Source organism: Protopterus annectens, chromosome 2.part1 (genome assembly GCF_019279795.1).
Source record: "Protopterus annectens isolate FY-2018-M chromosome 2.part1, PAN1.0, whole genome shotgun sequence".
Lineage (NCBI taxonomy): Eukaryota > Metazoa > Chordata > Ceratodontiformes > Protopteridae > Protopterus > Protopterus annectens.
The window spans coordinates 1,594,577,772-1,594,601,774 of record NC_056729.1 but is presented as its reverse complement, the minus strand read 5'-3'; the positions used below and the strand labels follow the sequence as shown (position 1 = coordinate 1,594,601,774).

Sequence of the window (24,003 nt, the reverse complement as noted above, 5' to 3'; positions counted from 1 at the left end):
CCCAGGACTGAACCCTGTGGTACTCCACTTATCACTGGTCTGAAGTCTGATTTGGAGTCTGCTACCTTCACAGTGTGGGTTCTGTCAGTGAGCCATTTAGCAACCCATCTTGTGACATAGGGATTTATACCTAGTTTAGTGAATTTATCTATAATTCCAGAGTGAGGGATAGTGTCAAAAGCCTTGGCGAGATCTAGATAGGCTGTGTGAACCACCTTACCCTCATCTACGGCTTTGCTGGCTGCTTCAAAGAAGTCTATCAGGTTTAGGAGACATGATCTGCCTTTTACAATACCAAACTGGGTGGGGTCCAGAGTTTGGAGATTACCAATGTCTTTGTGTATAGGATTCATGATGAGATGTTCCATGGCCTTGCAGACCAGGCTCATTAGGCTAATAGGATGGTAGTTCCCAGTGTAGGTGGTGGCTCTCCCTTTGTAGAGTTGGATAACCGTCACTGTGCACCATTCAGTGGGCATAAAGACTGTGATGGGGTGCCAGTTCATTCTGCAGTTCATGTAGAACGCAGCCTAGGATATTTTCAGGTCCCATGGATGCTGTATTCTTGGCTTTGGAGAGTGTGGTTTTTACTTGTGCAGCCGTGATTATAGGAACTTTGCATTCTTCCAGTATAGAGATGGGCCCTTTAGGGGGTGAGAGGGGGGTAAAGTTAGCACTGAACCTATCTGTCAGGATGTTGGCAATATCAGTTCATTCTGTATATTTAGCGCCACTGTGCTGTAACTCAGAGCAGATCTGAGTGTTGCCATTGAGATTCTTGACATAGCTATAGAATGCTTTCTGGTTGTCTTTAAAATCAGTGGCAATTTTGTTTTCATAACTAGCTTTGCAGGACATTATGAGGGATCTCAGCTTCTTACTGAGGCTGACCAGCGAGTTCCTCCAATCATGGGATTTTACTCTTTTTTGTAATAGTTTTTTTTCTTCTGTTGTAGATTTTTTTTATGGCAGGGGACCACCAGATTGGCTTCCTTTTTTTGGAGGATAGTGTCTTGGTTCTATTAGAGATAGGGTGATCCATGCACTCATGTAAGTGCTTATAAAGTGCATTTGTGTAGGATTCAGCAGTCGTACCTCTATTGTCCGTTTACATGGGTGTCATGAAGTTTGCCACTTCTGTCTTAAGAAGTGTGAAGCTGGCTTTGGAGAAATTTTTTACAGTGGTTTCCCTAATGGGGGGTGGGGTGGGATGTCAATTTCTAGGGTGATTAGCTTGTGGTCAGATCTGGCCAATGAGAAATTCACCTCTGGTGTGGAACACCGGTCGCCCATGTTGGTAATGACCAGGTCTAGGATATAGCTGTCCCTGGTAGGGGTGTGGATAATTTGATCCAATGCATTGGAATTTATGAATTCCAGAAAACGTTGAGCAAAAGAGTTGGTACATGAGTAGTTATCACAGTTAATGGTGGGGTAGTTGAAATCAACCATTATTAGGGTGTTAGGTTGTACCCTAATATTTTCCAGTGTATCAAGAAATGAGGAGTGGGAATCCTGGGGCATGGTGGGGGATCTGTAGCAAGTTACAATTTGGATTGTGGTCTTGCCCAGAGTTAGTTGCACTTGGATAATCTTGGATGCATTATGCTGAGCAACTAGCCTGGAGGTGTGGATATCCTTAATAAATATAGACACGCCTCCACATTTTGTGCTTTGGTTCAGGTTAGGTGGCCGAAAGATATGGAATAAATTATAGCCTGAAAATGCAGGGGTGCTCTCTCTAGCCTTGAACCAGGTCTCTGTCATTGCACAGATGTCAATGTTCTCCATTTTAAGGAGTGCCTCGAGTGAATGCATTTTGAGGTTTAGACTTCTAGCATTGAGTGAGATTGCCCTCAGATTTTGCTTGCTTGTACCTGTTAAAGTGTGAATTTGTCATTTGAACCTTGCCTAAAAAAGGCACTATAGGGGTGGCAAGAGCCTTAGCCAGTATCCAGAATCCTAAGGGCAACAGTTGTAGGCCATCTCTGGCAAAGCATCATGGTCTGTTGATCATGTCATCCCAGGCAGACAGATACCGGAGCCCCTTGGAATGGCACTAGAAGCTTAGCCAGTTGTTGAAGTAAATAATTTTGTCCTTATACTGTGGTATCATTCTGGGTGATGGCAGGATGCTACTAAGGGCTAGGGTCATACCTGCCTTGGCTACAAGATCGGAGAGCTCCTCCATGTCTCTTTTCATGTAGTCCATGGAGGTATATCTCAGGACATTCACACCAACATGGACAATGACAGAGTCATAGTTGTACTTGTTGTAGAGTGACCTGAGTGCATGCATTATGCGGTGGATTCTGGCACCCGACAGGCAGCTGACAATAACTTTCTCCTTGTTTAGCCTGGTGAGTAGAACATCAGTGTGCCTGACTATAAAGTCACCTATGACTAGAGTGTTGGGTACATTGTTATGCCTTATGGGCTGTGGTTGAGTAGCACACTGAATTTGTGGGCTATGTGTCATTTGGGTTGTGTTGGGGGGGGGTGGAGGTTGCTTGAGTTTCTGCTTTGGAAGTCTCTGTTGCTTGAGCAGATTTTTATTGAGAGCCTCCGTGAATATAGGTGTAAGTTTCATGTTTCTATGTGTGTGTTTTGGTGGTGTAGGTTTTGTGTGTTTCATGTTTCTATGTGTGTGTTTTGGTGGTGTAGGCTTTGAGAGACTATGTGATGAGTGTGGTGTGGTGCAAGTATTTACTTTCTCTTCTTGACTGTGTAGTCCAGTCTTGGGTGAAGAGAGCTTTGCTTCCAGTTTGGCTATATAAGTGCACCTCTGCTTATGTATTTATTTATTTATTTAGTTAGTTAGTTAATTATTTATTTTAAAGTAGTAGAACACAGCCATGTTCCTTCACTTTAAAATATATAAATGATCCACAGCACCTCTCTTGAAAGCCACAACAGTTGTGGTGTGCTGAAAGGCAGTGCTGTACAACTGATCGATCAATTTTCCAGCTTTGTGCTTCATTCCTTTCATGATTTACCTGATTCACTTTCTACATTATGGGACAGCAAGAAGCAGAAACCATACAAATGTTCAATGGTAAAGTGAATATGACAGCCATGATGAAAACAGCAGCAGAGGCTGCAATTGGCTGCAATGTGAGATTTTTTTTTTAATTAAGGCAGATAACTACCTATGAGTAGTAGAAGGTGTTTCAGGACTAATGTTGCAATGTCAATATACCTTACTGTAGCTGTCTGGCAATTGCTTTTGTGTGAAATGGAGTTGAAATTCATCAATGTGGCTCTTATTTCATTTTATTACAGATATCTAAGATGTACACAGACAATAAAGTATCTCATAGTTCTGCCTTTTCAGGACATATATGATTTTTATGTAGCAAGTTGAAATACCTTATTTGCCTACCCTTTTGTGAAACAAAGTTGAAATATATTGCTGTCGGCAGAGCCAGCCTTTGCAATTGCAAGGCCCAACTTGGACCATTGTGATGGTGCCCATCAGCTGATGCCCCCATCTACCACCGCAACTTCCACTCTGTTTGCTGGCTTCCTGCACTTAAAACCATTCTGAATTAGGTATCAGGCTTATATAATTTTACTGTGAATTAAAAATAAAACACTATGCTTATTTGTCAGCTAATATTTTTTAATAAGACATGTTAAAACAGAAGTAAACTCAGATTAAACTCCAATCCAAAATCTCCTGTAGTTCCTCTGTCAGGTTCAGCTTAATTAGCTCGGGCACAGTACCAAGGACCTGTTTGATATGGCATTGAGGTCCCATGACTGCATGATGCTTTATCAAGTGGGTGCAGCCTGGCTTACTAATAAACATGTCCCCAAACTCTTGAACAACTGCCAAATCTCATGAATCTGGGCAAGATATATCTGTACACTTGCCTTTTGTTCCACTTCTAGACTTTCCCATTTTTTTCTCTCTCTTTTCTCTCTCCTTTCCCCTAATCTGACTCATGCCTCATTCTTTTTCACATTCTATGTCCAACAATTATACATACTATAAATATTTTGTTCTTTGGATATTATTTTCTGCATAGAAACATTATATTTGATGATATGACAGTGTGCAGATACTTTTCCTACCTATTTTACTGACTGAATATTTTTCACACACAAATTCCCACATTGCTTGAATATTTGGTAAATACTTGCATCTGTAAGCTCTCACATCCACAGTGATGTTTATTGTAAAGTACCTGCACTGCATTTTTGTATACATTTGTAACAGTTGGCTCTGTTCCAGATTTCTGTATAGGTATTATTTTTGCAGGGATGACACACAGTATCGGAATCTTCAGTGCAAGCTTCAAACTGATGATGCCCTGAAAATGAATTAAAAAATGCTAAATATTAATTATTATGAACTTCAGTTAAGAATACCTGCACAACAGCAAGACATATCACAGAAAATGTTAAATTGCTTACAATATCTCTTCTTCATAAATGCAGTGTAGAATATCACTGTTGGTCCAGCATTCATTATTCTTCTGTGCCAAATGTTTTACCTTCATGCTTAATAGATTGGTACTAAGCTACCTGACCTTACAAGCCGAGCCATCTATCCCTTAAGAGACTCAAACCCTTTACCTTGTGCTTGCAACGACAAACACCTTAACCACTAGGCCACCCTTCCAGATTTGTTTTAAAAAGAAGCTTTAGTCAAGAGTTGGAATGAGAAAATCAGGTTGAACACTGAACCTGGATCTTCTTTGCTCATAAACTAACTCTTGGATCTTTTTATTAACATAGTCTCTTCACTTTTATGTCTTTATGTAATTCAGTGATGCTATTATTGTCAGGAAAAACATTTATTTATTTTATTTATTTCATTTAGTTAAATGCATAGGTACGCTGGCTCAAAGATCATTTTCAGCCATGATTTGAGCTAAACGTAGCAACAGTGCCATCACATAAATAAAAAGAAAATCAGTTACAGTCAAAGCAAAAATTAACAATAAAAATATAGAGCAATAGAATGAACATTAAATATAAAAGAAGTGAATAACTATATAGAATTATAACAAGGTAATTAAATGGTACAAGACTTACATATTAAATCATGGATTGCACAGTAACCCATACAATGTCTACATAGATGGTATTAGTTTAAACATGAGTTTAAACTGCAGTTAATTAGCTGTAAGTATCTATTACAGAAATAGGTTGGCTTAACCATTACAAATGCAGTTACATTTATATTCTTTCCTTAGGCATTCAAGAATCTTTCCTAAAAGGTTTTTATTTTCTGAGTTTTCTGATGTCTTGGGTGGGTGTTAATTTGATAAATCTTTTTCTTCTAGGACCTTTCCAAAAGGATGCTTTCCCATGGAGAGGGCTTCAAGGCTGACTGAGCAAATGGGGTGTACAGTTGTCCATGACTGAGCAAATGGGGTATACAGTTGTCCATCTGTTCATGGAAGCTTGGGATGTAACAGGAAGCTAGCTGAGCCTTTGTTGTTTTGTATACCAACATTATTTATGTGGCAAGGAGAGATACAGTGACATGTTTTGTATGATAGCTTGCAGGATATTTGTATTTTGGGCACAGTTTAATAAAATTGGGACTGATTACTCTAACCTAGACATTAACTTTCTTGGGTGGCATAAGCCAGGGAATCTTGTTGGCTAGGCTTACCTAGGCCCTTGGGCCAATAGCCTAGTACCTACCTATGAACCTATGAACCTATTAGTATTTTGTATTTCAGGCAAATTTCAGTTGTTGTAGGACTGGGTTTGATATTTGTTCAGAGATGGCGCAAATAGGAAGTCTAGATACATTTGTTGGGTTACTTTGGGAATAGTAGCTCATGGTGATAATATTATTATAATGGCTTGGTTTCTTAATTGCATTTTGTGAATGCCAAATAACAGCAGTGTAGGCTTGATGCAGTTAAGTACTAGCTGACAGACTGCAACCTTTTCCAGAGTTGGCTGAAATCATTTTCGAATTTAGCTTGACATTTGGTAGGAAATGAGTCGCAGGTTAGGTTAGAAGTATCATCTGTAGAACATGAAGAGTAGATGGAAGGGAAGTCATAGAATAGACTATCTATAAATATGTAAGAGAGCAAGAGACCTAAGACTGAACCTTTTGGGATTCCAGGACTAAATGTGCCATCATTTGATTATGTGTTTCCTTATGTAATAGTGAATGTTATAGCTGTAAGGTAGAGTGTGAAACAGCTCAGTGCTAGTCTCCAAATCAAGTTCTGAAGTCTTATTAGCAGGAAAAGGTGATAACAGTTTCAAAGGCATATCTGAGGTCAACAAAAGGAGCACAAGTAAATGATCATGTTTCCTCCAATTCAAAAAATATGAGCTGTGACATTGTAAATCACTGCTAATGTATTATAGCTTGGTGTAAAGCCATGGTGTATCTTAGAAAGTAGGTCATAATTTGATATACATGAAATCAAGTAACTATAAGACAGCTCTTCATTAAATCTAGCAGGGAGACACAGTGTGGCTATAGGTCTGTAACCATAGGCAGGATTAAGATGGACAGTCTTTGGGACTAATGCTATGACTCTGTGACTCCAGTTGTTGTGGGCACCTCCTGTTATAAGAAAAGTGTTGTATATATATATATCTTAGGGGCTTAACTGTCTGTGGAGCTGATAGTTTAAGGAACTTGATGTGAAGTGACTGGGATCTGGAGAATTTTAAGTAGAGTGAAAATGGCTTTTGCAAGTTGTCTTTAAAAAGTAGCTTGTGCTCACAATATCTGATTTAAAACAATAATTATGTGCGCACACATATGCACACACACACACACACACACACACACACACACACACACACACACACACACACGTATACACACACACCACACACACACACACACACATATATATTATATATATATATATATATATATATATATATATATATATATATATATATATATACATATATATGTTGCTTACATGGAAATGAAACAATAATCTGATTTATCCCATACAAGAAACAGACTGTCATATGTTATATGACTGCGTTTTTTTCAGCTAGTGATTCTTTATTGAATTTTTGCATAAACATTAATCTATTTATTTTGATGGATAAATATCCAAATGAGCTGAACTCATTTATACAGGTGAGTCAATGAAAAGCAGCTATGTAATGCAAAAACAAATCACAATATGAAACACTAGTTAAAAAAATAAGCATCCTAAACTCAATCATTGTCTACTAAACATTTTTCCAGTAGTAGAGGATTTTGGCTCTCAGTCCATGATTTTGTTGGGAATAATAATATAATAATTTCATTGCTGAAACTGGCCATAAAAAAATAATGAACACTGTATTCCTTGGCTTTCTTTGATCAGCTCCTGCCATACCAAATAGGTTCCACAGTACAGTTAACAAACAGAGTTATAACTACAGGATACCCATGGACTCAACAATATCACTCAGCATCCACTTCCTTTCCTGCAGAGAATAAGAAGAGCTTTCAATGCCACAAATATTTTTCGCTTTAATGGTACCTCCCTTCTACCTGGGAAAGGAGTCTAAAATACCAAAAATACAAATTACTGCAGGCTATTAACAATGAACCAACGGCAATATAACATTCTATGGCAGATATAGATAAGAATTGTCTTAATTAAAAGGTAGATGCCAATAGCGTAAATTTACAAACATAACATGGTTAGTCTTGAATTCATAATCTTTTGAAATTTGATTTTAACATTGTTTATGTAAAGAAATTAGACAATACACTTTGAAATGTAAATATATAGACTAACACATTAATGCTTATGAAATTTAGAATACATGTGATTTGAACAGATAGGATAGCATAAGAAACACTGTCTAATAGATGGCCACTTCTAATCCTAGTCTAATTCAGAATGCAAACAAGTAAAATAAATAAGAATGAACCCGCTGAATTTGAGCAACTGGCAATCTGCACAGAAGGCACTTAGTGGCTGACTTGTACAGCTGTACTTTGAACTTAGAAGGAAAAACACAACAAAATTCTAGAAGAGTGTCTTGGAATGAGTCAACACTGGGAAATAATCAGTTAGTACAGTCTTCTTACAACAATCCTCTTTTTGCATTTGGTAAGGAAATCCTGCACCCTCATGCTTCCTTTTGGGTTGGAATTTTAAATCAAACTTTCCTCCAAAGCAGAGTTGTTTGACAAAGATCAGTTAACTTGCTCTCTCTCTCTCTCTCTCTCTCTTTCTTTCTCTTTTTTGGCTTTTCCTGGTTAGGGTCGTCACAGTGGATCACCTTGTCTGCTCATGATTGGCAGTGGAGCTTTTAAGGTGTCGAGTTGCCAGCCTGGCGTCTCTCTCTCTCTCTATCTCTCTCTCTTTTTCAGCTTTTCCTGGTTAGGGTCACCACAGTGGATCACCTTGTCTGCTCCTGACTGGCAGTGGAGCTTTTAAGGTGTCGAGTTGCCATCCCGGCGTCTCTCTCTCTCTCTCTCTTTTTCAGCTTTTCCTGGTTAGGGTCACCACAGTGGATCACCTTGTCTGCTCATGATTGGCAGTGGAGCTTTTAAGGTGTCGAGTTGCCAGCCCGGTGCCCAGTCTTCCACAGAAGGCAAACACATGTACACACTCATGCCTATAGCCAATTTTAGCATGTCCAATCCACTTGCAGCATGTCTTTGGGGATGTGGGAGGAAGCTGGAGCACCCAGAGGAAACCCACTCAACCACAGGGAGGACATGCAGACTCCACACAGAAGACACCCCAGCCGAAGATCGAACCGGAGAGCCTCTTTCTGTGAGGCGACAATGCTAACCGATGCACCACCGCAGCCGTCCTCTCAGTTAACTTGCTCTAATCTTAAATAATGTAAGATATTCTGATAAGGAAGTATGCCTAGCAGCTTTACAGTCTACTAACATGTTTGTTTGTCAAATATTTTCACTTTCATGGCCTAACAACATTTCTTCAAAAGAAAAAAAACATCTGTTTTGTACAGATTCTCACATTTCATACTTTTGTTGCATCCACATTGAAAAATATATATTGCCGAGTTGTCATACTTTACTTTTCTGCATTCTTCATAAAACAGTTTTAGGTTTTACAGAATATTTATATTTTACATCTTTGCTGCATGCCCATGGACAGCACGGCTGAAGGTCTTTATACAGTGCTTCACATTTCTCCCTATTTCTAAATCTAAAGTAGTTTATGTTGAGAACATCTCTGCGAGGTGCCATTTCTTAGTTACACTATCCCATTACTTGCATTGAAAGGCTGTCTGCGTTTATATTAGTAGCAACATCCCTGTGTTTGAATATCTGTCCTTTCAGTTCTAACATCTCCTAGAGCCTCTTGCATTTTATTTACTCATATAGGAAAGCTTGTGAGGACCTGTTTGGTCATTGGATCCATGTCTCCAAATGATAATCTACCAGCTTGTTATACCCTGACCTAAGTGTAAATGTGTCTCCAGATTCCTGTAGTGTAAATTTCCTAAAACTGTGTAGGAGCCATCTGCTAAAAATGTATCATCTCATCCAGTAATGAATCAGACGGAGCTTCAGCAGGAGATCAACCACCACATCCCATATGATAGCTCCTTTAATCCAATATTGATACTAAGTACCGATGTCAAATGTGGTAGAGCTTTGTAAGGTTAAAATGGTGGCATATGTGTTTCTACTTCCTATCTGGCAATTCCACCATGTAGTTACATTAGCTACTTTTCTCACAGCTGTGAAAGGGCTCGCCTGTGCTGCCTTCAGCCTATTGTGTTGAGCAGGAGTAAGCAGAATTACCCTTTGCCCATCAGAGTATTCTTGGGCTGTAGCTCTCTGTCATAGTAAACCTTTTGTTGCAGTTGTGCATGTGTAAGATGCTCCTTTGATACTGCTATGATCTTCGTAAGCCTGGTCCTGAAATTTAAGACATATTGAAGAACAGACTCCTTGTGGAAATCATAATTACTCTTCCACCTATCATGACTCAAATTTATGGGTACCCCCTATTATCCATATCTCAGGGGAAAAGCCTGCCCTGCTGAAAATTTCTAACAGAGAATTTGCTATCTTTTGTGTCTCAACAGAAGACAGAGCTACTTCTTTAGGATAACCAATTGCATGATTTATCAGCACCAAAACCTTCTGACTCATTGGTGTACTACTCAGTGCCAAAATGCCCATGGCAACCTTTGAAATGGATCCTCACTAACAGGTAAGGGTATAAAATTAATCTTGGCATTATATCCTACCTTGCCAAATTTTGGCAACTCCTTACAAGCTTTGTAGTACGCTCCCATGCTTTTTCTACAATGCCTGGCCAGCAGAAATTTTGCATAAGCCTTCTTTTTGTATGCTTTGTGCTTAAATGTTGAGATATAAACATTGTGGCCTATTGTCATAAGACCATGATGGTAGGCATTTGGGATTAACATCTGTTGTACCAGTTCCTACTCTGACACCCCATTCAAAGTGTCCATTCATGCTACAATAAGTCCTTGTTCCTCTATACAGACTCCTCCAGCCCTTGAGAATCAGACCCTAATACCCCAATGACCTCTCATATTTGAGATCTGCACCTGTCCTAACCTTCTTTGTTGCTGTTCTCTACACTTCCAAAAGAAGTTTCCTCTCTCTTTATAGCTGTGGCTCAGACTTAACCTTTCTGGTACTACCTTACTGCTGCTGACTTACACTTCCCGTGCAGTAGCTACATTAGGAGCCTGTGTTTAAGGTTGGATCCTACTATCTTCACTTACCTCATGCATACATACATACATAGAAATATTTCAAGCACGGCCATTAATACCCTTCTCACTTGCCAATATACCAAAACACTTGTTCCTATAATAAGTGTCCAGGCTGTTCCTGAAAATATCTAAACTAGTACTTGCTTTAATGTAATTTGGTAGTCTGTTCCATGCATCAGCTACTCTGTCAGAGAACCAGTTAGTACACTTCTCATTCCTACAGAATCTTTTTTTTTTAATTTCAACAAGTCTTTTGGGTTTCTAATATCATGATGGGAATGGACCCCATACCTAAGTCAAGGTGCGATTAAAATTCATGAAATTAATATTATCTCAATCTTTGATGTCAGCCAGAAGTGCTCTTTGCAGTACTCGCAATGTTCCCAATAATGACTCCTTCTGCAATTCATAAGGGGATTACATGTATTGGTAACATATCTAAATACGATTTCAGATTATTTTTATAAGACCCGTTGCTCCTACTGCTATTGTAACTATCTGGGTATCATTCGTCAACATTGTTGTTGTTTCTGCCTGCAAATCCTGATATTTTATGACTTTGTGTCTCTCTGTATGCAAGACACTGTAGTCACTGGGTGTGGCAATTTCAATGATCAATGCTACTTTTGTCATCTTTTCATGGACCACTATATCTGGTTTTCTAGCATCTATCTTTTGAACTGTTAGTAATGGGTAATCCCATGTGATGTAGACTTCATAATTTTCTGTGATGCTTTGTGGCTTATGTTACCAGTCATTTTCAGCCACTTCAATACCATAATGTTTGCACAACCCCCAGTGCAACAGTCTTGCCACATTATTATGCTTTTCAGTGTACAGTCCTTCTGCCATTAGTACGTCACAACCAGCAATGAGGTGTGCAGCTGTTTCCAGTTCTGTTTTACAAAACCTACATTTGTCTGTTTCTTCCGCATGTTCAATGGACTTTGTAAACCAACATCCATGTAGCCCACTCTCTTGGGCTGCCAATATTAACCTTTCATCTCTTGATTTGAATTCACCTCTCCTTAACCATTCCTGTATTCAATCCCGATCAACATGTGGTTCATCCAGAAGTTTTCTATACTTGCAACTATATTTATATATTTTCCACATTTCTTGCCTTCTCATCTGGTCTTTCACCTTATATTCTTTCTATTGTTTTTTGGCACATTCAGTTGCTACTGCATTTTTATCTGCTTCTGGTTTGATTTCCATTCCTGTTTGATGCCGATATGCTTCTGCTAGACTATGCAGAGAAGTCATCTTAGATTTATTCTCCTTGTGTTTCAAAATGTTCACTACATTCAGATCTTGTGAGGTCAGTAGATATGTGTGCAGTCTCACGATTGCAGATCTATACATGTAATCAATTTCAAGGAGTCCCATCCCTCCTTCGGAATGGGAAATATATAATCTTGGTATGCACTGATTTTTATAAATCATTTGGTGAGCATGAAGCATCCTTATTGTTTTCCAGTCTAATCTATCCCACATGTTTTGGAGCCAATCATTCACTACAAAACTGCAAGTTAGGACAGGAAGAGCAAATTGGTTTATAGCTTAAATTTTGTTCCCAGATGTGGGATGCTGTTTTTAGGATGAATTTAATTCTTCTAAAGTATTCCGTACTAAGTTTCATTCGCATTTGTTCATGATTCTACATAGGTTGTTTGTGATTCTATAATATCTTTTGATAACCCCAAACATCTCCACAGGTAGTTATCTCAAAATCCTCTATATATACCTTAATAAGATCTCCTCTTTGATAGCTATACAAGACACTGTAAAAGTTCAGATAGTTATGTGTGCAGTCTCATGATTGCAGATCTATACGTGTAATCAATTTCAAGGAGTCCCATCTCTCCTTTGGAATGGGAAATATATAATCTTGGTATGCACTGATTTTTATAAATCATTTGGTGAGCATGAAGCATCCTTATTGTTTTCCGGTCTAATCTATCCCACATGTTTTGGAGCCAATCATTCACTACAAAACTGCAAGTTAGGACAGGAAGAGCAAATTGGTTTATAGCTTAAATTTTGTTCCCAGATGTGGGATGCTGTTTTTAGGATTAATTTAATTCTTCTAAAGTATTCCGTACTAAGTTTCATTCGCATTTGTTCATGATTCTACATAGGTTGTTTGTGATTCTATAATACCTTTTGATAGCCCCAAACATCTCTACAGGTAGTTGTCTCAAAATCCTCTATATACCTTAATAAGATCTCCTCTTTAATAGCTATACAAGACACTGTAAAAGTTCAGATATTTTAGTCTTTCATAATAACTTAAATTTTCACATCCATGGATGCTCTTGGTATATTTCCACTGTACTCTTTCCAGTTTACCCATGCTTGTCTTCTTATAGGGTGTCCAGATTGTTATTCCATACTCAAGTTAGGGTTTAATGTAACTAACAAAGAATGACTTCAGCATTTTGATTTCCTAGACTTTCTAAACCTTTTTATACAACCAGTAGTTCTATAACTATCATTAACCAATTGATTCATAAGATTAGAAAAACTCATAGCTGGATCTACCCATATAATCAGGTCCTTAAATGAGTCTACAATTTCAATCACTGTGTGCTGTATTAAATATTCACCTTTTAATATATGTCTCCCAAATCTCATAAGCTTAGTTTTTGATGTATTTATCAGAGTATTATTCTCCTGTGCCCAAATGGTCAATTTAGTCAAGTTATTTTCCATGCATGCCTTATCTGTAACACATGTAATCAGTTTACCCAGTTTAAAGGTCATCTGCATATAAACTGTAGAACATCTCAGATGAAAACGTTAGGTCTAAAAGATACAATCTAAACAAGTAAGGGCCTAGGGCACAGCCCTGTGGGACACTGACTGTAACCAAGGATTTCACCTGTCATCCAGTTGCTGTATGATACCTGCAATGTCCTATTTGTAAGCCATGCAACTATCCATCTTATCAAGTACATCAATAACTAGTTGTTCTAATTTATTGATTAATGTTTTGTGTATGACTCTGTCAAATTCTGATTTTAAATCTATATAAATTATATCACAGCACAATTTTTCATTCATAGTTGTTATTATATTGTTATAGAACATCATGTTACAGGTGGTAATAGATCTATTTTCAACATATGCATGCTGATATATGATTTCAAGATCCCATCCTAGTCCAGTCATGACAATAACTTACCTAATATTACTTTCTCCATCATTTTCCACAACACAAAAGTAGACTTAAGGATCTATATGACTGAAGGTTTGTCCTACTCCCCTTTCCCTTAAATACATGTTTAATCAGTGCATGTCTCCAGTCTTGAGGAGTCTCCCCATATTTATATGACCTAATGAATAATGATATAATGGTACCAGAAGTTCTTGCTGAAGTGTTCTCAGGTCATTATTACTAATTCCATCTCCTCCCAGTGCTTTGTTTGTATCCAGTTTACACAGCTCTTTTTCAATATAACCTACTTTGATTCCAGTATCTGATTTTACCTGGATGTCACTATGTCAACTTATCACCCCTTTTGTGGAGCCAAACTGTTTTGCATAAGATTTTGTAAATATATCTATAATCTGTAGTGTCTGAGAATAGATTTTAGAATCTGCACACAATTTGTATGTCTTTATTCCTAAAGGTAATAAACTGATAAAATAGTCCAAAGGAAGAAATATGGCTGGAAATAAACCATAAATCTAGTTTTATTGATAAGAGCTTTTGCACCACCAATTCAATGGTGCTTCATCAGAACATTTTAAAATGAGTTCACTCATCTGAAAATAATATACATCATCAATTAAGTCATCAAAAGTAAACCAATCATCTTAAACTCAGCAATTACTGCTAATAATACGCACTTATTTCACTATTTTATATGGAGAGAGAGAAAGAGAGAGAGATTTCACTATTATATATATATGTATTGTAGAATCATTTAAAACTATTTAAAATTAAACCGTAAAAATTATATCAAATTATCTAAAGGGATGTATTTGCAAATGTGGCTTAAGTAGAACATTCACATTTAATCCAGGGAACCTATTTGCACGTAACATTATGCTCTACCTAGCCTCATGTCTTTCTAATAATTTTTAAAAATCACCTAGCCGTAAATTATTTTCTAAACTTTCAATCACCATAAAATCAAATACATGATCAACCCCTTGTTCAACAAAATGATTAGTTAAAGCACTTCTATGTGGGTCTCTATTTTTTCCTGCACTTACATTTTCCCTTATGCATTCACGTAATGAATGGACAGCTTTTCCCACACAGACGGAAGTGCATTTTTTGCATATAGCCAAGTAAATTACATACATAGTATTGCAGGTAGCCAAAACATTAAATTCAAACATTCTATTTGAAACTGGGTACTTAAAACTAGATTCTTGTAACAGTACTTTACAAGAATTACATTTACCACAAGATAACGTGCCTTTCATATGTTGCCGATTCTTAGTTTTACCAGTACCATAGCATAATAAGTGTTTCAAATTTTTCTTATAACTATATTGGAATCTAGGACACTCACCAACAATATTTTTTATCTTATCATAAGATGATAGTGTGAAGGCTGCACGCCTAGCTAGATAGACTTTGTAATTAATTCTATTTCCTTGTAAATATTAATATGATCCACAGGCTTGTTTGACAAATGTAAGAAAACTGCGTTATTTTCTGAGTTTCAAAAATGTAACCACAGTGCACCCTGCTGGAAGAAAGCCGATAAGTAAAGAATTTTATGGCTGTATGTGATCTCAAGCTAGGAGACAGGATGTCTGCAGCTAGAAATACTTTCTATTGTCCAAAGACAGAGATAATTACTAGGTTTCACATGTAAAGTGTCTTTTATTGCTGTGGCTTCCTAACAGGTGCAGATCAAAAACAGATGTTACATTTTGAGTTCTGTTAGCCTGGGAACTAAATCAGAGAAGTGACAAGAATGATGTAATCTGAAATGACACAGCAGTAATGTGTATTAACAATTTAAGGACTATCTCTCAGAGAAAGAGATGGCATTTTGTATTTTGTTCTGAAGCTGACATCACCAGCATTTGTTTTGCTCTGTAATTAAGATCCAGATTTTAGTATTTCTCTTAAAGATAGATAGGAATATAGCCAGATTAGTCTAGCTGTTTTCTATATTTATGTCAGACTATCCTACAATGTTGTTTTAAAGTATTTCCTGATTTCTGAGCTCTCTAATGTCATTGTGTTGAATTAATGAGCATTGTCTTATTTTTTTTATTATTTATTATTAAATGTTTTTAAAACCTTTTAACTGTGGCTGTTTTATGGAGAGATAATTTAAGCTCATAGAATACATGCATGTATTTGGTGATACTGTATAAGCCACTCCAATAGCCTTGCTGTTCATCACACTTACTATTTGGATAATAATAACATTGCACAGTAGAACTGGACATCCTTTGGTAATGCCTTTTATAGTAGCTGATAAGAGTAGTTGGTGGCACTGATTACTATCTTATAGCCTGGGCAGAAGGGGGCATAGCTAGTGAACCTGTGCCAGCCTTCCCCAGGAGTGCCTGTGTGTTTGCATATAAATCAAATCTCAAAGTGTGTGTGTGTCAGCTACATGAAGCACTGGCTGGACAGAGATGGTGCTGGAGCTTTTGGCCTGACTACTCGGATGAGATCTGAACCCTATAGCTGTGCCAATGGGGAGTCTTACTGGGGATCTGCAGAGGAAGGGAGAAACCAGCTCCAGAGTGGCTGTGATCTCTGTGCACTCTTAAGGGAAATTGTACTTTATTTTGTGTGCACTTGTTATCCTCCCAATGTGGACACCCCTCACTGGTGATAGTGGTGAGGATTGAGGCTCCTTGATTACTGGGGCAGTGCACAGGCATCACAGATAGGATAAACAAATTCCTATTAACTATGTCTAATAATATTAGCATCAGTCAAATATTGTATTTCATAGATACAAAAGAACTATGTTCCCATGATGGAGCTAATTCCGAGGTACTTTGTATAAATGACTCCTAAAAATAAGGTTTAGCACTATTATGCCTCAATAATTTTACTTGTGTAACAGTGCTGTCACCTTCTTTAGGTTTATATTGACACTTGAATAAATCTTGCTGAAATCTATTAATGTCCTCATTAAACCTAGTATCATTGTTATTCAGTCTATTAATACGCATTCACTTCCCTTTTATGATATTTCTATATATGTGGAGTGTGCATACTCTCTCTATATAGAAAACTATTTTGTTTACAATCTTTTGCATGTAGTTCTGTGCTAAAGGAACCATCATGCCTCTTATAAATCATGACATCCAAAAATCCCATTTCATTTTCAGAATATTTATATGTAAATTGTAAAAAATGTGTACTAACAAATTGCAAAAACTCTACACAATCATTTAAAATACGTATATGTCCAGTCCACAGTAAAAACATGTCATCAACAAACCTACGATAAAAACTCATGTAACTACTTATTTTTTATGCTGCAATACTTTAGTTTCCTCCCAATTAACAAACACAATGTTGGCGGAGCTATCTGCACAGGGTGTGTCCATAGCTATGCCTTTATTCTGAACATAATACACTTTATCAAACAAAAAACGTTATTATCTAAAATCAATTCTAGTAGCATACAAATTAAGTCAACCTTTCTAACATAAATACTGTGTTCAGTTAAATAAACATTTACAGCTTGTATTCCCTGATCATGAGGTATTACTGTGAATGAGTTAACATCCATAGACACTAACAAACATACTTTACGGTGGGAAATATGCAAATTCATAATACAAACATATACATTTTGAAGAAATCATTTTGTGTCTTGTTAAGCATATTTAGAATGTTGTAATACTGGTCTTAGATTTTTCTCTACAAAGATCGATAGTGGCTGGGTAAGTCAGCCCTGTCCAGAAACTATCTGTCTTATAGGAGGCCTTCCTCTATCTTTATGCAGCTTAGGTTGACCATTTGAAGTAGGTAATAGTCAGATGTTTTTCCAAAAAATAATTAAATAAATCAATGAAAATGATTTTACTGAGCAAACAATCATACAACTTACTGTGCACTGATTCTCACATATTCTCAATATCTGTGAGACTTATAGTTTTATATACCTGTGTATCACTTAACATATCTTTCATAGCTTTTAAGTAATTTTTTTTTCCATTGTGACTATTGCTTCACCCTTGTCAACTGGACATATAAAAATGTTAACATCTTGCTGAAGTGTTTGCAACACTAAGCATTCATTTCTAGTTAAATTATTAAAGTTATTACCTACTTGCTTAGAATGGAAGGCTTCAAATATTTGTTAATCACAGATATAAAACATTTCCACTGCAGGACAGAGTGCTGGAGACCATGTACTAGTTTTTTTAAACAGTGATACATTCCCCATATCTCCTGAAAACATGCTTTTAAGCATAATATTGTAAGCAAACATTTTTAAATCCATTATAGTAGATACATAATCTGCATGAGATGCTGAGATAAAGAAAAGGCCTTTTCCTAAAACATTCAGTTCATCTTTTGACAAAATTTTCGAAGATAAATTAAAAACTAATGTTTCAGATGTGGCTCTCACATCCTTTTGATATCATGAGAAGCATTCCGGTCTTCCGATGGTAGTCTGCTTTTCCTTGCTTGACTCTTGGTCCTGCCTTTGTGAATCAATTCCATTTTCTGGATAGGAAGAAGAGGAAAGTGAAAAATCTGATTGTCATTGGTTGCTGCAGTCTATTTATGTCTTACCTCTGGTTGGTTTGTAATGGGTACATCAGTGGCAGCTGAATGACTGGTAGCTGTACCATTTGAAATATAATATTTTATGTCCAATTGTATATTCTGGTTATCAGAAAGAACATCTCTGTCTGTGAGTTCATAGATAGTTGCTGACTTGCTGATGCTACTTAGATGTCTTATTCATAGTATGCAGCCATACAAAAACAGAGCCATTGGCAAAATCATTGAGACCTCCTTCCAGTTTATAATGTGTCTGTGTCTGTAAGCAATATTCAAGAGCAGAAACATGCTAGAAAACATTATGTGCTTTTTTATTATATATGGCTGCTGACAATATATTTCTTAATCGAGCTTGCAACTTACTGATGTAATTTAACAAAGATTGCTCAGATGGCTTAAAATATTCTATTAATAATTTAAGATATTTAATGCTTGTATCTATATTGAATTGCTGCCACCTTTTTAACAAATTAGGATGAGTATCAGCATAAGAAGGCATTTTTAAAATAGAGAATTTTCCAGTTCTCTAACTAGATTAGTGACCAGTTCTACATTGCAGTCTATTTGTTCTGAGCATATCTGTGATGATTGTACTGCAACACTTAATAGCAGATTCCGTTCAACCAGCAGCAATCACCCAATGCTATCAGCATGTAGACCTGAGATATTAGGATTATAATCCAATTCAATGTTGGAATCTTTTGCCATGCTCTACAAGGATACCAAAAGAATGAAAACAAACGTTAAACAAAACGCAAGTTATACCACCGTGAATAAAACTCCTGTCCCACTTCCAAAATCCCAAGCATATTGTTAAACAAGGGGTTGATCATGTATTTGGTTTTACGGTGATTGAAAGTTTGGAAAAGAATTTATGGGTAGATGATTTTAATAATTTATTAGAAAGACATGAAGCTAGGTGGATCATAAGGTCACATGCAGATAGGTTCCCTGAATTAAATGGGAATGTTCCGCTTAAGCCGCATTTGCAACCACTCCATGTTAGATAATTTAGGATGTCATTTTTATGGTGTAAATTTAAATAGTTTTAAATAGTTATAATATATATATATATATATATATATATATATATATATATATATATATATATATATATATATAGCTATAAAGCTATAATAGTGAAATAGTGAAATAAGTGTGTATTATTAGCAGTAATTGTTGAGTTTAAGCTGATTGGTTTACTTTTGATAACTTAATTTATGATGTATATTATTTAAGATGAGTGAACTTTTTTTAAAATGGTCTGAGGCAGCACCTTTGAATTGGTGTGAAAGTACTTGTTTATTTCCAGCTGTGTTTCTTCCTTTGCACTTCTTTATTAGTTTATTGCCTTTCAGATTTTGGAAGTGCAACAGGAGGTTTATTCACAGTGGTATACCTTGTGTTTTATTTAAAGTTTGTTCTATGTCTTTACTCCTTCCACATCCTATGTATATATAAAAAGGTTTCCTATTATGCTCAATATCTTTATAGAAAATTTCTTCATTTTTTCTTGATCTTGTCTCACACTATGCTTAATTTGTTTGTCCAGTTTGTTTATTTCAGTTTTCAAAATTTTAATTCAAACTCTCTTCCATTTTTTATATTTTTGTCTCTCACTTTAATTATCTTGTTTTGGTGGCCACAGTGGTGCAGCGGTTAGCATTGTTGCCTCACAGCAAGAGGTTCTCCGGTTCAATCCTCTGCTTGGGTGCCTTCTGTATGGAGTCTGCATGTCCTCTCTGTGGTTGCGTGGGTTTCCTCCAGGTACTCCAGTTTCCTGCCACATCCCAAAGACATGCTGTAGGTGGATTTGACACTAAAGTGGCCCTAGGTGTGAGTGTGTGCATGTGTGTGCCTTCTGCGGAAGGCTGGGAGCTGGGATGGCAACTCAACACCATAAAACTCCACTGCCAATCATGAGTGGACAGGTGTTCCACTGTGGCAACCCCTAACTGGGAAAAGCCAAAAGAAGAAGAAGAAGAAGACTTTAATTATCTTGTTTTATTGAAATATATCCTGTAATGCTGTATGCCTAGATCCTAAAGTTAAACATTTTTTGATTTTTTTGCACTCAAAACTCTTTCAAACCTTTTTACATTCCATCTGCAGTTTTTCCACTGAGCACCTCATTCCAGTTAGTTTTACATACTAACTGTTTGCTTCCATTTAAAATTGTGATTACCCTATTGTGCATTGGTTTAGATTTCAGTTTGGCGGAATTATCTAGCAACAAATTAATCTTTATAACCCCATGATCAATGCACATCAACAGTGGTAAAACTTGACTTGAAGTAACAGTAATTTCTTTAGGAACACACCCAAAGCCTTGTCTAGTATGTTCTGTCCTTGGTAGTTTTTTTACAATCTGAATGAATTGTTTTTCCTGAATATACATCGTGAATAATTTCCTTACTAATGTTATTGAATCAATATTATTCCAATCTGTTTCTGGTAAACCTAAATTCCCAGCTAATATTATTCTTCCCTCCTGTATTTCATGCAAGAAATGTATGCCTTCCTCTAGGTCATCTGCACTTGACGTTTGTGGTCTATACACTCTAACAATTGTTATATGTTCCAGGGTAGTCTTTATTGTCACAGTTACACCATCTATACTATTGGTGTCATCATTGAACATGTAACAATCACAGGTTTCATAACTATCTTTAACCCCTGTCATAACACCTCCACCTGAATTTTTGTTAGAATGTCTGTTACAGTAAAGACATTTATACCCTGACAGAACTGGTTTCCAGTCACTGTTCTTTAACCATATTTCACAAACAATAACATCAATCTTGTGAGAACACAGCTAATTTTCCCACAAAAAAAACTTTATTATTAATGCTCCTAGCATTAACAACTATCAGAAATGCATCAAATACTGTTATATGTGAACTGTTAAGTTTTTGACCTGGAAAAAACCTTGCCTAGTGTTTGTCAAATATTTCAAAACATCTGCTGCAAAATGTATCTTCCCTAATCTTGACAAATGCACGCCATCCTGTCTGAACATGGGTGCCCAAAACTAGGCTTGGATGCTCTACACATTTCCATTTTTTAAAACAGGACATTTTTTTCCATGTAGGTATTTACCCAAAAAATCTTTTCATTCACGGTGACCTGACTATCCTTTCTAAAGGTCATATGTGAAAAATATGTCCTAACACTAGTATGAACTATAATGTCTAAGAGGGCTGTCAGTTCCCTACTAACAGTCAGGGAGTCCTTGTGGATGAGATTGTTTGTACCTACATGAATGAAAACAGATCCGTACTTCCTCACATCAAGGCATTCCAAGGTTGGTCTCACATCTTCTATTTTTGCTCCTGGCAAGCATAACTCTATTCAATGTTCATTATCTTACAAGTATCAGTTTCACTAATAATTGAATCTACAGTTACAAGAATATCTTTGCTGACCAGCTCTGAAAAATTTTCAACTTTTAATACATTAATATCTGCTCTAGCAGTTGTTACAAATGATAGATCTTCATCACCATTAGTCTTATTAATCCCACTGTTTTCATTGTGCTGGCATTGTAAATCCACAGCTTGAGCCATGTAGTCAACATCTGTCTTTCTCTACTTTTTTCTTACAATAATGTTCTTCTATCCGTCCACGTTCAATTTTGATTTCTTCCTTCTCACCTGCCCCTTTTCTCTCTTTTCTACCTTCTCTTTTGGAAAAATGACACCTTTTTCTGTAGACTGAAGGTTTTCTGATAGAAAGATATTATCATTCCCTGTGACCTGTGTGTTACATAACAAAGCCGTGTCCTTTTTCATACATATTCTATTTACTTTACAGACAATCAGTTTCTTTTTCTTCTTTGTTATCTGTTGGGAACTTCTTTCTTTCTTCCTTTTTTTTGTTACCTTCTAAACAATTTGGATTCTCAGATTGCTGAATACTTGCATCCAGAATTCCAAAGTTATCAGAGAGATCATCTTGTTTTATAGGGGTTGAGTGATCTTTGCAGACAATAGATGCATTGTTTCTTAAATGTGTTATATTTCTTTGCCTAACATTATTTCACCAGTCCAGTTGACAACAGTTTTCCAAGCTGTGCCAATTGCACAGGTACAATCATCATCATTAAGTCTAGATTTACTTCTAACAATGGTAAGCAAATCATCTAACATTTGACAGGAGGGACACAGAAAACCAGTGTTATCAGCTGTTACCATTAAATATGCATAGCATTTATTACACTGTACAAGATATTTGTGCATTAGCAAATAATTAATTGCATACTCATTTAAAGAATCCATATTCAGCTTCAAACAAATAAAATACTGTAAAAGAAAAGAATAACCAAAGTCATTAACCACAGAATTCAAAGAGAACTTAAATCAACTTCTGTGACAAAAAAAATCACACAAACAATATGCAAGCAAATACTAAGATAAGCACAGTAAAGTACAGTAAAGTTATTTTGACCATGCATGTTCTGCAAGCCAGACAAAAGCTGTAATTCTTTTAAGTTGCACCCTCACTATCACTCACAGTTGCATGTCTTTTTAACAGTAAAGATCAATAAATCACAAACCAATCTAGGATTGTTTAGATATGGTGTGGCTTTTCCTCTCTGCAGTCTGTGTGAATTTATAGCTGTCCAGCCCCTTGGGATGGCTGGACCTTGTCTATCTAAAACCTATCCCTTTCTAACAACCAACAGTGAAATTAAAGGTAAAACAGCGAAATATGAATCAAAGTATATCTTTTAAACAAGCTATCCCTTCCTACCTACAAACAGAGAAAAACTGTGATAACAAATAAAATGTAAGTTTAAAAAAAACTTCTCTTACCAGTCAACTCCACAGTAAATCACAAACCAAGGTAAGATTGTTCGGATATGCCTTGCTACATGTGATTGCAAGTACTGAATATAGTGTATCATCAAAACCATCTATTATTTAGACATCAGACTGTTGGTTTACCTACTCCTTTCCCAGTCTGAGTCAATTCTGTACCATGGCACCTGAAGAGGTGTCACTCCATTGGCAATAACTGGAGTGGATTACCCACACAAGTATTATTACATTTTTTAACAATGACAAGTTTAACAAGATTTATTTTTCAACCATTATCCCTCTTAGCAATGGCATTTTTGCCACCAATAAGATTGGATAAGGGCCATTATGGTAGTTTGGAACAGCTGTTGTCTTCAGGCAATCATCCACTACAGTGGTTCAACATTCATTAGCCCTCTGACATTGCTTTTGTTCCTCATCTTGTTGCTTGTGGACATTTGACCTATACATGCCCCACTTGCTTACTTTGAAACATGTAGCTCCAAGACTTGTCATGCACTTAAACCAGTAGTTTCACATTTTACATGCAGGACCCTTCTGTGATGGTTTACACTGTCCCAGGGGTTCCTTTATACTCAAGTGTAGTGCTAGGTAAACTACTGTTGTATGGTTGTGTCCTGTGATCTACACAGAGGTCAACCTTTCTACCTTTTTCTTTATCCATGATACATTTTTGGGTTGTTATGAACTCTAGACATTTCAAAGATAGTAAATTGATGTCCACTCACCAACACATTCAAATATGTACTTAGTTCTACGTTTCAT

At 36.6% G+C, this 24,003-nt stretch overlaps 1 protein-coding gene across 1 annotated transcript in view; it reads right to left on the bottom strand.

Moving 5' to 3' along the window:
• TNFRSF1B (TNF receptor superfamily member 1B) overlaps nucleotides 1-24,003 on the bottom strand; it is a 447,025-nt gene that overhangs the window by 142,734 nt on the left and 280,288 nt on the right. Inside the window, exon 3 of the mRNA XM_044063042.1 lies at nucleotides 4,191-4,316. Coding sequence (XP_043918977.1) covers nucleotides 4,191-4,316 — 126 coding nt within the window. The remainder of the gene's footprint in view (nucleotides 1-4,190; nucleotides 4,317-24,003) is intronic.